The sequence below is a fragment of the Somniosus microcephalus genome, chromosome 10 (assembly GCF_052327205.1).
Source record: "Somniosus microcephalus isolate GS21.2 chromosome 10, FLI_Smic_1.0, whole genome shotgun sequence".
NCBI lineage: Eukaryota > Metazoa > Chordata > Chondrichthyes > Squaliformes > Somniosidae > Somniosus > Somniosus microcephalus.
This window is the reverse complement of record NC_140996.1, coordinates 4,979,129-4,996,218: the sequence shown is the minus strand read 5'-3', so window position 1 is coordinate 4,996,218 and position 17,090 is coordinate 4,979,129. Positions and strand designations below refer to the sequence as shown.

At 50.8% G+C, this 17,090-nt stretch overlaps 1 protein-coding gene across 1 annotated transcript in view; it reads left to right on the top strand.

Moving 5' to 3' along the window:
* Positions 1-17,090, top strand: part of LOC147111397 (uncharacterized) — a 325,410-nt gene that overhangs the window by 16,160 nt on the left and 292,160 nt on the right. The window contains 2 exon segments of the mRNA XM_085999884.1: positions 12,176-12,300; positions 13,506-13,560. Coding sequence (XP_085856010.1) covers positions 12,296-12,300; positions 13,506-13,560 — 60 coding nt within the window. The 5' untranslated portion in view covers positions 12,176-12,295.

Here is a 17,090-nt window from a genome sequence, read left to right as displayed (position 1 = left end):
TCACCAATGCAAGTATTGAAAGAGAAACCAGGAACAACCCGACACTGTCCCGGGTCTACGAAGTGACAGTGAAGGGATGGCCAGCACATGGTGATCCACTGTTACCGGCATTCTCAGCAAGACGAGAACAGCTGTCCGTCTGTCAAGGAACATTGATGTATGGAACAAGGGTGATTATTCCTCCTAAGTTAAGAGAGAGAGTTCTAAAGGAACTGCATGAAGGTCATCTGGGGGGAGTCAAGATGAAAAGCCTTGCTAGGGCTTATGTGTGGTGGCCGGGTATCGACCAACAGATAGAGGATCTGATGAAAAGCTGGTCAGGGTGCCAAAAAGTGCAAAATGCACCTCCGATTGCACCGCTGCATCCATGGGAATGGCCTTCAACCCCATGGCAACGTGTACATATTGACTTTGCTGGTCCATTCATGGACTCCATGTTTTTAATTGCGGTGGACGCACATTCTAAATGGCCAGAAGTGATTAAGATGACTACCACTACCTCGGAAAAGACGATCGCGGTGCTAAGAACGATATTTGCAAGAAATGGATTGCCAGAACAAATATGTTCAGACAACGGACCGCAGTTCGTGTCAGAAGAATTCCAGAAATTCATGAAGAAGAATGGGGTGAAACATTATACCTCTGCCCCATATCATCCGGCTACAAACGGGTTGGCCGAGAGATTTGTACAAACGTTCAAAAAAGCAATAAAGGCCATGAGCGAAGATCAGATTCCACTATAACACAAGGTGGACAAATTCCTACTGGCATATCGAAACGCCACCCATGCAGTGACAAACCAAAGTCCTGCCATGATGTTCAAAACAGGAGGTTGCGGTCCAGGTTGGACTTGTTAAAACCAAATGTGCGGAGGGAAGTTGAAAACAAACAGTTCCAGCATATAAATAACAAGACCACTCGGAGTTTCAAAATAGGACAACCAGTGTTAGCCCGGGACTATAAAAACGAGAAATGGCAATCTGGAACAATTCGGGCCAGACAAGGACCCCTGATGTACATGGTAGATATTGGTGAAAATGTAATACGGCGTCATGCTGACCAACTGGTAGAATCGAGAACACGGGTCGAACCCATGGTTATGGCAGAGACAACCGTGGAAGAAGTTAGTGAACCTGAAGCATCTACCTTAGAAGTGAATGTACCTGATGATGATGTCCAATCCATAAGAGACCAACTAGATGAGTCACCCCAGCAACGAGAATCAGAGACCCCTGAAAGGCGTTATCCAACTCGAATCAGGAGGCCTCCTCAGAGACTGAATCTTTGAACTGTTTTGCATGAAGTTGTATATATATATGTTATTATGTTACGTTAAATGGGGATATAACTGTTAAGCTAAAAAGGGAGGATTGTGGCATATGTAACCTGTTCCACCTTAAGAGAACTACCTTAAGAGATGTACTACTTTCTCTTGGCTGCTGTATACTGTAATACCGGTGGTGACCACACCGGTATATAAGTGTTGTGTAGGGATTTGCTGGGCAGTTCAGCCCTGACCTCCGAATAGTAAAGACCTGTTAAAGTTATTCTTGTGGTCTGTGTCCAGTGATTTATAATAAGCATAACTGGGACACACAGACTTAACAGACGGCACCTCCGACAGTGCAGCGCTCCCTCAGTACTGCCCCTCCACAGTGCAGCGCTCCCTCAGTACTGCCCCTCCGACAGTGCGGCGCTCCCTCAGTACTGCCCCTCCGACAGTGCGGCACTCCCTCAGTACTGCCCCTCCGACAGTGCGGCACCCCCTCAGTAATGCCCCTCCGACAGTGCGGCGCTCCCTCAGTACTGCTCCTCCGACAGTGCAGCGCTCCCTCAGAACAGCCCCTCCGACAGTGCAGCACTCCCTCAGTACTGCCCCTCCGACAGTGCAGCTCTCCCTCAATACTGCCCCTCCGACAGTGCAGCTCTCCCTCAGTACTGCCCCTCCGACAGTGCAGCGCTCCCTCAGTACTGCCCCTCCGACAGTGCAGAGCTCCCTCAGTACTGCCCCTCCGACAGTGCGGTGCTCCCTCAGTACTGACCCTCCGACAGTGCAGCACTCACTCAATACTGCCCCTCTGACAGTGCAGCACTCACTCAGTATTGCCCCTCCGACAGTGCAGCACTCACTCAGTACTGCCCCTCCGACATTGCAGCACTCCCTCAGTACTGCCCCTCTGACAGTGCGGCACTCCCTCAGTACTGCCCCTCCGACAGTGCAGCGCTCCCCCAGTACTGCCCCTCCAACAGTGCAGCACTCCCTCAGTACTGCCCCTCCGACAGTGCAGCACTCCCTCAGTACTGCCCCTCTGACAGTGCGGCACTCCCTCAGTACTGCCCCTCCGACAGTGCAGCGCTCCCTCAGTACTGTCCCTCTGACAGTGCAGCGCTCCCTCAGTACTGCCCCTCCGACAGTGCAGCGCTCCCTCAGTACTGCCCCTCCAACAGTGCAGTGCTCCCTCAGTACTGCCCCTCCGACAGTGCAGCACTCCCTCAGTACTGCCCCTCCGACAGTGCAGCACTCCCTCAATACTGCCCCTCCGACAGTGCAGCGCTCCCTCAGTACTGTCCCTCCGACAGTGCAGCACTCCCTCAGTACTGCCCCTCCGACAGTGCAGCACTCACTCAGTACTGCCCCTCCGACATTGCAGCACTCCCTCAGTACTGCCCCTCTGACAGTGCGGCACTCCCTCAGTACTGCCCCTCCGACAGTGCAGCGCTCCCCCAGTACTGCCCCTCCGACAGTGCAGCACTCCCTCAGTACTTCCCCTCCGACAGTGCAGCACTCCCTCAGTACTGCCCCTCTGACAGTGCGGCACTCCCTCAGTACTGCCCCTCCGACAGTGCAGCGCTCCCTCAGTACTGTCCCTCTGACAGTGCAGCGCTCCCTCAGTACTGCCCCTCCGACAGTGCAGCGCTCCCTCAGTACTGCTCCTCCGACAGTGCAGCGCTCCCTCAGTACTGCCCCTCCGACAGTGCAGCACTCCCTCAGTACTGCCCCTCCGACAGTGCAGCACTCCCTCAATACTGCCCCTCCGACAGTGCAGCGCTCCCTCAGTACTGTCCCTCCGACAGTGCAGCACTCCCTCAGTACTGCCCCTCCGACAGTGCAGCGCTCCCTCAGCACTGCACTGGAGTGTCAGCCTAGATTTTTGTGCTCAAGTCTCTTGGAGTGGGACTTGAACCCACGACCTTCTAGACTCAGAGGTGAGGGAGCTGTCCACTGAGCCGGGACTGAGATGTAAAGTTGAGAAACAGGGGGGTTCAGAGAGGGAATCCCAGTGGGTAGGATCGGATAGCTGAAAGATCTTTCATTAATGTTATGGATTGGAGGGAGAGGAATGTGGGCTGTAAAAACTCATGAGCAGGAAGGTTTTGAGCTCCTATTTTGAGAACCCTAGATCTAACACTGTGTAAACCAGAATGTTAGTGAGGGTACTTAATGTCAGTCATGTGCTTGAAAGGAAAATTCAACAGGTTTGGAATACAATAAAGTGCCGAATGATTTAGACTTTGATGTAAAGTAAGATAAAGGGATTGGCTGCCAGGTGGTTTTCATTGAGAAGTGATGATGTCAATAGACTAGACGGTTGTCAGGTGCTAAACTATTTCCAAACGGATGGGGGTGAAACTGAAACAACCCAGTGGACTATTGGCGAGTCCTACCATTTAGAAGACTTGCCTTCCAAAAAGGATTTGATTGAGTTCCACACGAAAGGCAACGAGATCAGCTGCAAACCGAGGGGATTCAGGATAGAATTTTGGCAATGGATAAGAAATTGGCAGAGGGTTACAAAAAAAAGAGTGGATTCTTGTTATCGGAATTATATTGGGGGGAGTGGCTGCGTGGAACGCCCCAGGGATTGGTGTCAAGACCACTCCAGTTTCAATGAGCTGAATTCTGAAAGTCAGTGCAACATGGTCCAGTTGGCAGATGATCGCAAGCCAGGAGGGTCTGTGGAATCAGAGCAGGCAGCTCAGGGGGTACAAAATGAGTTGGATAAAATATGTAAGTGGGCAGAGTAATGACAGAGGAACTTTAACATGGAGAAAAGTGACATACTGCATTTTGGAAGTTAAAAAATGGGCACTAGACATACTCCATGAATGGTGTTAAACTAGCTGAAGGTGAAGCTGTGAATGTGGAAGGACAAATGGAGAATGCTGTTAAAAAAGCTCATGGCACCCTTTGCTTTATAAATGCAGGTATAGAGTACAAAAGCAAGGAAGTTATGCTAAATCTTCACAAAACACTGGTTTGACCCCAGCTGGAGTATTGTGTCCAATTCTGGGCTCCGCACTCTAGGAAGGATGTCAAAGCCTTAGAGAGGGTGCAGAGGAGATTTACTAGAATGGTATCCAGTTATGTGGAGAGACTGGAGAAGCTGGGGTTGTTCTCCTTACAGCAGAGAAGGTTAAGGGGAGATTTAATAGAGGTGTTCAAAATTGTGAAGGGTTTTGATAGTCAATAAGGAGAAACTGTTTCTACTGGCAGGCGGGTCGGTAACCAGAGGACACAGAGTTATGGGCCCAGAAATTCGGGTCGGGGGCTTCCCGCGGGTGTAAGCCCCCGACCTGCACTTACCTTGCGCGCTGGCAGTTGAGCTCTGGGCTCCCATGGAATTCCGCTCCGGGGCCTGCTCCAACTCCCGGCGCACTGTGCTTGTGTGTCCCAGGGGCGTAGTTAGTGCGATGCGTCCCCTGGGATCACGTGAGCCATGGGCAGCCAATCGGGGGAGGGAAAAGCCCATTCATAAGATTGACAGGAAGACCTGTCTAAACTTATAAATACTATGGCCCCAAAACAAAGGTAAACCTTCAAATAATTTTTTTTTTAAATCACACTTTTTAAATAAACTATAAATTACATTAAATAACTATTTTAAACAATAATTTAAATTTTTGAAAAAAATAATTTTATAAAAAAACGGGGCCATAAGTAAACTTACCTTGCTTTAAAGTATTTAAAAATAATAAACCTGTGGAAAAAATGTTTTAATTTTAATTAATTGACCACTTACCTTTTAAAATGCAGGCCTTACATCTGGTTTTTACATTTCTAAAATCTAAAGACTTACCCTCATGGAAAAACCTGTAAAAAAAACGTAAGTTCAAAGCGCACGCGCAGACTCCCGCGCGCACGCGTTCGACCTCTGAACCCCTTCGTTCAGAGGAACGGAAGTGCCGGTTTCCCGCTCATGCGTAGTGCATGCAAGAAACCGGCACTTCCATTGGGTCCACGCGTGAGTACCCCGTGTGTACTCACCCGTTGGGACCCGAATTTCTGGGCCATGGTGATTGGCAAAAGAACCAGAGGGGAGATGAGGAGAATTATTTTTACACAGTGAGTAGTCATGATGTGGAATGCGCTGCCTGAAAGGGCGGTGGAAGTAGATTCAATAGTAACTTTCAAAAGGGAAATTGGATAAATACTTGAAAAGGAAAGATTTGCAGGGCTATGGGGAAAGAGCAGGGGGAGTGGGACTAATTGGAGAGCTCGTTCAAAGAGCCGGCACAGGCACGATGGGCTGAATGGCAGTCTCCTCTGCTGTGAGATTCTATGATCCTCTGCTGAAAGAGACAGAGGAGTCTTCGTAGAATCGACACTCAACAAGTTCAACCAATGCAGAGCAGCACCCAACAAAGCCAATGGAACGCTCAAATAAAAACTGAAAATGCTGGAAATACTCAGCAGGTCAGGCAGCATCTGTGGGGAGAGAAACAGAGTTAACGTTTCAGGTCAATGACCTTTCATCAGAACTGGAAAAACTTAGAGATGTAAGAGGTTTTAAGCAAGTGTAGGGGGTGGGAGAGGGGGGAGGGGAGGAAAGAACAAAAGGGAAGGTCTGTGACAGGGTGGAAGACAGGAGAGATTAAATGACAAAAGGGATGATGGTGCGAGGCAAAAGGAGATGGTAATGGGACAAGTAAAGAAACAAAAGATGGGTCTAGAGGAGGTGTAAATGGGAATATCAGAATCATCAACAGCTGCCATGTGAAAAAATAGGGGCCGAGGTTATGATCTGAAATTGTTGAACTCTATGTTGAGTCCAGAGGGCTGTAGAGTACCTAATCGGAAGATGAGGTGCTGTTCCTCGAGCTTACGTTGAGCTTCATTGGAGCAATGCAAGAGGCCGAGGGCGGAGAGGTCAGAGTGGGAATGGAGCGGAGAATTAAAGTGACAGGCGACCGGCAGCTCGGGGTCACCCTTACGGACTGAACGGAGGTGTTCCGCAAAGCGGTCGCCCAATCTGCGTTTGGTCTCCCCAATGTAGAGGAGACCACATCGTGAGCAGCGAATACAGTATAATAAATTGCAAGAAGTACAAGTAAATCGCTGTTTCACCTGGAAGGGGTGTTTGGGGCCCTGGACAGTGGGAAGAGGGGAGGTATATGGGCAGGTGTTGCATCTCCCGCGCTTGCACGGGAAGGTGCCAGGTGAAGGAGAAGGGCTGTTGGGGGTGATGGAGGAGTGGACCAGGGTGTCGCGGAGGGAGCGGTCCCTATGGAATGCTGAAAGGGGAGGAGGGGAAGATGTGTTTGGTGGTGGGATCACGCTGGAGGTGGCGGAAATGGCAGAGGATGATCCGTTGAATGTGGAGGCTGGTGGGGTGAAAGGTGAGGACAAGGGGAACCCTATCGTGGTTCCGGGAGGGAGGGGAAGGGGTGAGAGCCTAAGTGCGGGAAATGGTACAGACACGGTCGAGGGTCGTGTCAACCACAGTAGAGGGGAATCCTCGGTTGAGGAAAAAGGAAGACATATTGGAAGCACTAGTGTGGAAGGTGGCATCGTCAGAACAGATGCAACAGAGATGGAGAAACTGGAAGAATGAAATAGAGTCCTTACAGGAAGTAGGATGGGAGGAAGTGTAGTCCAGGTAGCTGTGGGAGTCAGTGGGCTTATAGGGAATTCTGAACTAGATAATCAAAAGAGTAGAATACAAGTCAGAGAAAGCCATGATCAAACTGTACAGGGCTCGGGTCAGATCACACCTTGAGCACTGTGTCCAGCTCTGCTCACTGAGACACAAGGGAGGCATTAACTGTTGGAGGCAGTGCAGTGAGGAGCCACAGGGCCGATCCCAGTTTCAGAGGACTGAATTCCGAGCTAAGACTGGAGAGCCTAAGGCCGGGAATTTCGTGGGCGCTGTTCATTCATGTATGTAACTGAGATTTGCTCTGCACTTCCGGCAATGGAGCAGCTCCCAGGAAATTCATGACCTTGGGAATTTCAGCCTTGAGAGGTGGGTGACTGAGAACTTCTGGAAACGGAGTGGACAGTGAGCGGCGTGGACAGTGAGCGGCGTGGACAGTGAGTGGCGTGGACAGTGAGCGGCGTGGACAGTGAGCAGCGTGGACAGTGAGCGGCGTGGACAGTGAGCGGAGTGGACAGTGAGCGGTGTGGACAGTGAGAGGTGTGGACAGTGAGCGGAGTGGACAGTGAGTGGACAGTGAGCGGCGTGGGCAGTGAGCGGCGTGGACAGTGAGCAGCGTGGACAGTGAGAGGACAGTGAGCAGTGTGGACAGTGAGCAGCGTGGACAGTGAGCGGCGTGGACAGTGAGCGGCGTGGACAGTGAGCGGCGTGGACAGTGAGCGGCGTGGACAGTGAGCGGCGTGGACAGTGAGCAGCGTGGACAGTGAGCGGCATGGACAGTGAGCGGCGTGGACAGTGAGCGGCGTGGACAGTGAGCGGCGTGGACAGTGAGCGGTGTGGACAGTGAGCGGTGTGGACAGTGAGCGGCGTGGACAGTGAGCGGCGTGGACAGTGAGCGGACAGTGAGCGGTGTGGACAGTGAGCAGCGTGGACAGTGAGCGGCATGGACAGTGAGCGGCGTGGACAGTGAGAGGACAGTGAGCAGCGTGGACAGTGAGCGGTGTGGACAGTGAGCGGCGTGGACAGTGAGCAGCGTGGACAGTGAGCGGCGTGGACAGTGAGCGGCGTGGACAGTGAGCGGTGTGGACAGTGAGCGGCATGGACAGTGAGCGGAGTGGACAGTGAGCGGAGTGGACAGTGAGCAGCGTGGACAGTGAGCGGAGTGGACAGTGAGCGGAGTGGACAGTGAGCAGCGTGGACAGTGAGCGGCGTGGACAGTGAGCGGCATGGACAGTGAGCGGAGTGGACAGTGAGCGGAGTGGACAGTGAGCGGCGTGGACAGTGAGCGAAGTGGACAGTGAGCGGCGTGGACAGTGAGCGGCGTGGACAGTGAGCGGCGTGGACAGTGAGCGGCGTGGACAGTGAGCGGAGTGGACAGTGAGCGGCGTGGACAGTGAGCGGAGTGGACAGTGAGAGGACAGTGAGCGGAGTGGACAGTGAGCAGCGTGGACAGTGAGCGGAGTGGACAGTGAGAGGACAGTGAGCGGAGTGGACAGTGAGCGGCGTGGACAGTGAGCGGAGTGGACAGTGAGAGGACAGTGAGCGGAGTGGACAGTGAGCGGCGTGGACAGTGAGCGGAGTGGACAGTGAGAGGACAGTGAGCGGAGTGGACAGTGAGCGGCGTGGACAGTGAGCGGAGTGGACAGTGAGCGGAGTGGACAGTGAGCGGAGTGGACAGTGAGCGGCGTGGACAGTGAGAGGACAGTGAGCGGAGTGGACAGTGAGCGGCGTGGACAGTGAGCGGCGTGGACAGTGAGAATGCAGAACGACCCTCCAAACTAAACTGCGAGCAGAGGATGAAGGGACACGGGTTCCAATGAGTAATAAGCAAAGTTAGAACTTGTATCAGGGAATTCTTCTTCATACAAAGAGTGAGCAGCACATGGATCGGGCTCCTGGGGGGAGAACTGGAGGCGAAAACCTGGGATTATTTAAAAACCGAGACACTGCACTGGGGAACGGTAGGGTCATTCGGGTGGATAAATTAAGATGGGCTGAATGGCCTTCCTCATGAACTAAGTGGCCTTTTGTCAGTTTACAGTTTCTGAGCATTCATTCATGTGTGGAAATTTGGGTCTATTTTGCTTATCATTGATATGTCACTTTGAATATGTCCCAAAGGTCTTGTATTGCTTGTCTTGTCACAGCTCGGTGTTCCAGTGTATAATCAGAGGAGGGGATTGGTGGAGGCTGCTCATCAACACAGTTAAATTCAATTTGGAATTGCCAGTAAATGTAATATTTCACTTCAATGTCAAATTACTCCCTCCCCTTATCTCCTCTGCTCTTGAAGGCATTGGGTCCACCCGGAGGTGCTGGACCACGGCTGCTGGTCACCCTCTGGAATGGGACCTGTAAAGTCTGTGGGTTGTGCAGTTAATTACGACACAGACTTCAGGAGTAACATACAACAGGACTTTACTATTCGAAGGTCAGGGCGAATCTGCCCTATAAATCATGCCACAGCACTTATATACCGGTGTGGTCACCGTCGGTATTACCGTATACAGAAGCCAAACAAGTAGTGCCACACCGAAAATAGTTCTCTTAAAGGTGAACGGTTACATACAATAGTCTCTTAAAGGTAGACGGTTACATACAATAGTCTCTTAAAGGTAGACGGTTACATACACTACAGGACCCAAGTCTCTTTTCCAAGATTTGGTGAACTGTGGGAATCATCACAACCGTGGCTGAACTCGCGTCGGCACTATCGCAGGGATTGATTGGACAGTGAAAACAAGCGGGATCCTTGGCCAATTTCCCTCTCCTGCCCCCCAGCCCTGGTTTAATTGTTAGCCACCCCTGCCCACCCTGGCTAAGATCGGTTAACTCATTACAGACTGGCGGGGGTTGGGTGGGTGGGGGGGGGGAGGAGGGGCGGGCGGAGCTGGGGTCTTCCTGGCCTGAATGGGTCAGCTGCTCAATCCATCAGGAAACCAACTGGAAAGGATTTTCTGCGAGACTTTCCATTTTTGAGCCCTCAGCAGAGTTTTTGATTTAGTGGCTTGAAAAAAGAGCCCCTGGAAGTGTGGAGAGATGAAAGGGCCTTTGAAGTTCATGGACGTTTCTTGCCATCGCATGCAACCGAAGGAGTTTTGATCAAACTATGCAACTCTCGTGATGCTATAGTTGGGTTATAAGAGCATGATGTAACAGGAAGAGAATGTTTGCCTATAAAAGGATACTGGCCTCAATCGTTTCCTATACACAACTCTATGAAGACTCATTAAATGATAATATTAATTTAAAGAACATTTTGTTCAGATTAACTTCAATCAGTACCCATATTAATGGGGGAAATATGAGCTGTTGTTTGGTTAGAATGGTTTAGTTCGGAGTTCTGGTTTCTGGGGCATAATCATCCCTAGTTCTGCAAATTACATGATTAATAAATACAAGCACCTTCAACAAAGGCAAAAGGCAAAGTTTAGGGTGACTGGAGCTTTAAAAAAATTTGTTTATGGGATGTGGGCATCGCTGGCAAGGCCAGCATTTATTGCCCATCCCTCGTTACCCTTGAGAAGGTGGTGGTGAGCCGCCGCCTTGAACCGCTGCAGTCCGTGTGGTGAAGGTGCTCCTACAGTGCTGTTAGGGAGGGAGTTCCAGGATTTTGACCCAGCGACGATGAAGGATCGGCCGATATACTTCCAAGTCAGGATGGTGTGTGACTTGGAGGGGAACTTGGAGGTGGTGGTGTTCCCCATGCGCCTGCTGCCCTTGTCCTTCTAGGTGGAAGAGGTCGCGGGTTTGGGAGGTGCTGCTGAAGAAGCCTTGGCGAGTTGCTGCAGTGCATCTTGTAGATGGTACACACTGCAGCCACGGTATGCCGGTGGTGGAGGGAGTGAATGCTTAAGGTGGTGGATGGGGTGCCAATCAAGCGGGCTGCTTTGTTCTATATGGTGTCGAGCTTCTTGAGTGTTGTTGGAGCTGCACTCATCCAGGCAAGTGGAGAGTATTCCATCACACTCCTGACTTGTGCCTTGTAGATGGTGGAAAGGCTTTGGGGAGTCAGGAGGTGAAACACTCACCGCAGAATACCTAGCCTCTGACCTGTTTGTGCCACAGTAATTATGTGGCTGGTCCAGTTAAGGTTCTGGGCAATGGTTAACCCCAGGATGTTGATGGTGGGGGATTCGGCGATGGTAATGCCGTTGAATGTCAAGGGGAGGTGGTTAGACTCTCGCTTGTTGAAGATAGTCATTGCCTGGCACTTGTGTGGCGCGAATATTACTTGCCATTTATCAGCCCAACTCTGAATGTTGTCCAGGTCTTGTTGCACACGGGCATGGACTGCTTCATTAACTGAGGAGTTGTGAATGGCACTGAACACGGTGCAATCATCAGCGAACATCCCCATTTCTGACCTTATGTTGGAGGGAAGGTCATTGATGAAGCAGCTGAAGATGGCTGGGCCTAGGACACTGCCCTGAGGAACTCCTGCAGCGATGTTCTGGGACTGAGATGATTGACCTTCAACAACCACAACCATCATCCTCTGTGCTAGGTGTGACTCCAGCCAGTGGAGAGTTTTCCCCCTGATTCCCATTTATCAAAACATAGGGGGAGACATTCGGTATCACCCCGTAAGTCTTTTATCTGGAACCTTATCAAATGCTTTTTGAAAATGCATATAAATCGCATCCACTGCATTTATTTTTGATTCTCTTCATTATTTCTTCAAGAACTCTGTAATGTTTGACCCATCTCTGCCATAACTCTGTTCACAGCCTTCCAGTTTGGTTTCCACGCATCTCACCGTACTAAACAGGCCCCGAGTGACATCCACTGTGACTGTGGCTGGTGGGCATTATCTCTCCTGGTCCTCCTTGACCACTCTGCACTGTTAGACATAGTTGACCATGCCATTGTCTTCCAAAGCCTCATCCTTGTTCAACTTTCCACCCAGGATCACATTCCCACCTGTCCAGACATAGCCAGAGCATCTCCAACTATGGTGTCCTACCTTGCACCATCACTGCCAGAGTTCCCAAGGTCATATCATTGGCCCCCTCATTCTCAATGGCAGTGCTGCCCCTCGATGACATCGTTCACAGACATGCAGTGTGTCAGGGGCAGTAACTCTGAGTGTGTCAGGGGCAGTAATATTGAGGTACGTGTGATGGTCCTGCCCATTTCACACAGCTCACAATATGCTTCATTTGAGCCAAGACTCACAACATCCAACAGATGAGTGTGCGAGGATTGAGGAGAAGTTTTTGATGCGACTTTGAACTTCTTTTGGGTCAAGTTCACCAAGTTGATTGATTCTCGTTTCCGTGTGTTTTATTTTCTGACAGGTTTAATGAAGTATTTTGTTCAGGACTGAGCTGGAATTGGAGCGTCAGCACGTTGGACTCCTGTTGGCGATCGGAGGGACCGTTGAAAAGAATCAGTGAAAATTTCCCAGAGAATAAAACATGTGGTAAGTTTTTTTCCAATCATCCTTGTTGTGACCTCAACAAACAAAATAAGAAGAAAAATAGCAGGAAAACTGTCTGAGAATTTGAAAAGCCACAATCAAAATCATCCCACTATGGGAATTGTATTCTTTAATTTAAACTCGGGATGTGGACATTGTTGTGTATGTAACCTGTTCCACCTTAAGAGAGCTTAAGCCTGTTCCACCTTAAGAGATGTACTGCTTTCTCAAGGCCGCATTTATTGCCCATCCCTAGTTGCCCGTGAGAAGCTGGTGCTGTGCCTCCTTCTTGAACATCCCCACACTCCCAGCCTCTGACCCCACACTGCCGCCCCTGCCCCTCCCCTTCCCTCTCCCTATTATTTTCTCCCCATCTCTCCTGCATTCTCCTTCACTCCTGATCCTACCTGAGCCCAGCAACTAATGAGAAGATTCAGCTCCAGTTCCACTGTGGGAGGGAATTCCTGTTCTCCATTTGGGGCTAAGGTCAGTGTTCTCACTCAGACCAACATCCCCAGCATCGAAGCTTTGACCATGCTCGATCAGCTCCGATGGACGGGTCACATCATCCTCATGCCCGATACGAGACTCCCAAAACAAGCGCTCTACTTGGAGCTCTGACATGGCAAGAGAGCCCCAGGTGGGCAGAGGAAACGCTTCAAGGACACCCTCAAAGCCTCCTTGAAAAAGTGTAACATCCCCACCGACACCTGGGAATCCCTGGCCCAAGACCGCACAAAGTGGAGGAGAAGCATCCGGGAAGGTGCTGAACACCTTGAGTCTCTTCACCAGGAGCAAGCGGAAGCCAAGCGCAGGCAGCGGAAGGAGCGCACTTCAACCCAAGCACCCCACCCACCCACCCCTTCAACCACCGTCTGCCCCACCTGTGACAGAGACTGTAGGTCCCGCATTGGACTCATCAGTCACCTGAGAACTCATTTTTAATGTGGAAGCAAGTCATCCTCGGTTCCGAGAGACTGCCTCAGAAGAAGAAAGGCGGCTGGAAGGTTTAATGTTTGGTTGCAGCTCCTCCAGGTCAATGCTATCTATTCCTAGGAACACGGAGGGAGCTGAAGCTGCCGCGTTGCAGGAAAAGGACGAGTACATTTCCTGAAGGGGCAGGAAGCTGGTGCAGGATGTCTGACGTTTCTTTATGATGCGCGAGGTCTCTGTAAGTGGAAGTTTAAACATGTACTTTTATTTCACAGGTGTCTATTATTACAATTACTCATTCCGGTCCTATTGGCTGACACAGTTCTAGCTGTAAGTAAAAACTCTTCTTTTGCCTTGAAGAAATCTTGTGGTTGACGCAGTGATTTAATCAAATGATGAGTTCAAATAGTCTCACACACCGGGGACAGAAATCAGGAATCCTCACTTTCACAGCTCAAGACAGCCCCTCCGACAGTGCGGCGCTCCCTAAGTACTGCCCCTCCGACAGTGCGGCGCTCCCTCAGTACTGCCCCTCCGACAGTGCGGCGCTCCCTCAGTACGGCCCCTCCGACAGTGCGGCGCTCCCTAAGTACTGCCCCTCCAACAGTGCGGCTCTCCCTCAGTACTGCCCCTCTGACAGTGCAGCGCTCCCTCAGTACTGCCCCTCCGACAGTGCGGCGCTCCCTCAGTACTGCCCCTCCAACAGTGCGGCGCTCCCTCGGTACTGCCCCTCCGACAGTGCGGCGCTCCCTCAGTACTGCCCCTCCGACAGTGCGGCGCTCCCTCGGTACTGCCCCTCCATCAGTGCGGTGCTCCCTCGGTACTGCCCCTCCGACAGTGCGGCGCTCCCTCAGTACTGCCCCTCCGACAGTGTGGCCCTCCCTCAGTACTGCCCCTCCGACAGTGCGGCGCTCCCTCAGTACTAACCCTCCGACAGTAAGGCGCTCCCTCAGTACTGCCCCTCCGACAGTGCGGCCCTCCCTCAGTACTGCCCCTCCGACAGTGCAGCGCTCCCTCAGTACTGCCGCTCCGACAGTGTGGTGCTCCCTCAGTACTGCCCCTCCGACAGTGCAGCTCTACCATTAGGCACTCCTTGCAAGTGAGATTACATGCTAGGAGTGTGCAGTCAGGAAATTTACACTTAGGTACTTTTCTTTACTGAGAATATGTTGCATAGTTACATAGAATTTACAGCACAGAAACAGGCCATTCGGCCCAACTGGTCCATGCCGGTGTTTATGCTGCACACCAGCCTCCTCCCACCCCTCTCCATCTCCCCTATCAGTTTAACCTTCGATTCCTTTCTCCCTCATGTGCTTCTCTAGCTTCCTCTGAAATGCATCTACACGATTCGCCTCAACTATTCCATTTGTTTTTTAAATTACAAGTGATTCTATAATTCTGCAGCTCACAGGTTTAAGTTGCTCAATGTGTCAGTGGTAGTGCAGTCACTAATTGTGCATTAAGGGTCAGTAATTTGTGACTTGGCATTCACTGGCTGTGTGTTAACCTTTGCACGCTCTCCTAAAATTGCTGCTGGGAGTAAATATTTGTAATCTATGCAAATGCACAGACTCACTGCTGGATCGTTCAGGCCTTTGTTCAGCAGCAATTAACACAAAGCACAGAAAATTCCTCAGGATTTACCTCATTCCTAGCTCTTGTTAATTTTTCCCATTTTAAGCTGGGTGCCAAATGGTGGGAGACATAGAAACATGGAAGATTGGAGCAGGAGTAGGCCATTCGGCCCCTCGAGCCTGCTCCGCCATTTAATGAGATCATGGCTGATCATCCAAATTCAGTACCCTGTCCCTGCTTTCGCCCCATATCCCTTGATCCCTTTAGCCTTAAGAAATATATCTAACTCCTTCATGAATATATTTAATGAATTGGCCTCAACTGCCTTCTGTGGTAGAGAATTCCACAGGTTCACCACTCTCTGGGTGAAGAAATTACTCCTCATCTCTGTCCTAAATGGCTTACCCCTTATCCTTAGACTGTGACCCCTGATTCTGGACTCCCCCACCATCGGGAACATCCTTCCTGCATCTAGTCTGTCTAGTCCTGTTAGAATTTTATAAGTTTCAATGCGATCCCTGGGATGAGCGGACCTGGGAGTAGAACAGCGAGCGCGGCAAATTTAAAAGGAGCAGCGAGGCGAGGCCCGACCACAGCGGACCTGGGAGTGGAACAGCGAGTGCAGCGAATTTAAAAGGAGCGGCGAGGCGAGGCCCGACCACAGCAGACCTGGGAGTGGAACAGCGAGCACGGTGAATTTAAAAGGAGCGGCGAGGCGAGGCCCTACCACAGCGGACCTGGGAGTGGAACAGCGAGCGCGGCGAATTTAAAAGGAGTGGCGAGGCTTACCAATTCGGCAGCGGGGGAGAGAGGTAAAAAGTAATCAAAGTGTGACGTCACCAGGAAGCAGGTAAGTGATTGGTTGGTGAGTATTTCTCTCTTTTTTTAAATTTAACTCCATGGTTTATAGTTACTAAGGTCTCTCTGGTATAGTGGGGACTGTTGGTAAACCATTTAACTGTAGTGTAATTAGTGGGATTGATTGATTCAATTTAAATTCAATTAATTAAAGGGTAAATCATAGCAGGACAGCCTGGCCATGTGGTATGCTCCTCCTGCGATATGTGGGAATTCAGGGACACTTCCTCTGTCCCTGACAACTACATGTGCAGGAAGTGCATCCAGCTTCAGCTACTGACAGACCGCATTGCGGCACTGGAGCTGCGATTGGATGCATACTGGAGCGTTCACGATGCTCAGGACATCGTGAATAGCACGTTTACGGAGTTGGACACACCGCAGGTAGAGGTTGGACAGGAAGAAAGGGAATGGGTGATCAACAGGCGGAGTACTAGGCGCAGGCAGGTAGTGCAGGGGTCCTCTGTGGACATCCCCCTCTCAAACAGATACACCACTTTGAGTGCTGTTGGGGGGGATGGCTTTTCAGAGGAAAGCAGCAGCAGCCAATTTCCTGGCACCAGGGGTGGCTCTGCTGCACAGCACGGGAGGAAAAAGAGGGGTAGAGCTATAGTAATAGGGGATTCTATTGTAAGGGGAATAGATAGGCGTTTCTGCGGCCGCAAACGAGACTCCAGGATGGTGTGTTGCCTCCCTGGTGCAAGGGTCAAGGATGTCTCAGAGCGACCGCAGAACATCTTGGAAGGGGAGGGTGAACAGCCAATTGTCGTGGTGCATATAGGCACCAACGATATAGGTAAAAAGCGGGATGAGGTCCTAAAAGCGGAATATAGGGAGTTAGGAGGTAAATTTAAAAATAGGACCTCAAAGGTAGTAATCTCAGGATTGCTACCAGTGCCACATGCTACTCAGAGTAGAAATAGAAGGATATTTCAGATGAATACGTGGCTAGAGGGATGGTGCAAGGGGGAGGGATTCAAGTTCCTGGGACATTGGAACCGGTTCTGGTGGAGGTGGGACCAGTTCAAACCGAACGGTTTGCACCTGGGCAGGGCTGGAACCGATGTCCTAGGGGGAGTGTTTGCTAGTGCTCTGGGGGAAGGTTTAAACTAAAATGGCAAGGGGTTGGGAACCTGAGCAGGGAGACAGAGGAAAGGGAAACAAGGATAGAAGCAAAAGATAGGAAGGAGAAAAACAAAGTGACAGTCAGAGAAATCAGCGGTTTAAATCAAACGTGGCCACAGTAAATAATAATTCTAATAGGTCTAAGAGCATTAAAAAAACAAGCCTGAAGGCTTTGTGTCTTAATGCGAGGAGCATTTGTAATAAGGTGGATGAATTGGCTGTGCAAATAGAGGTAAACGAATATGATTTGGTTGGGATTACGGAAACGTGGCTCCAGGATGGCCAAGACTGGGAACTCA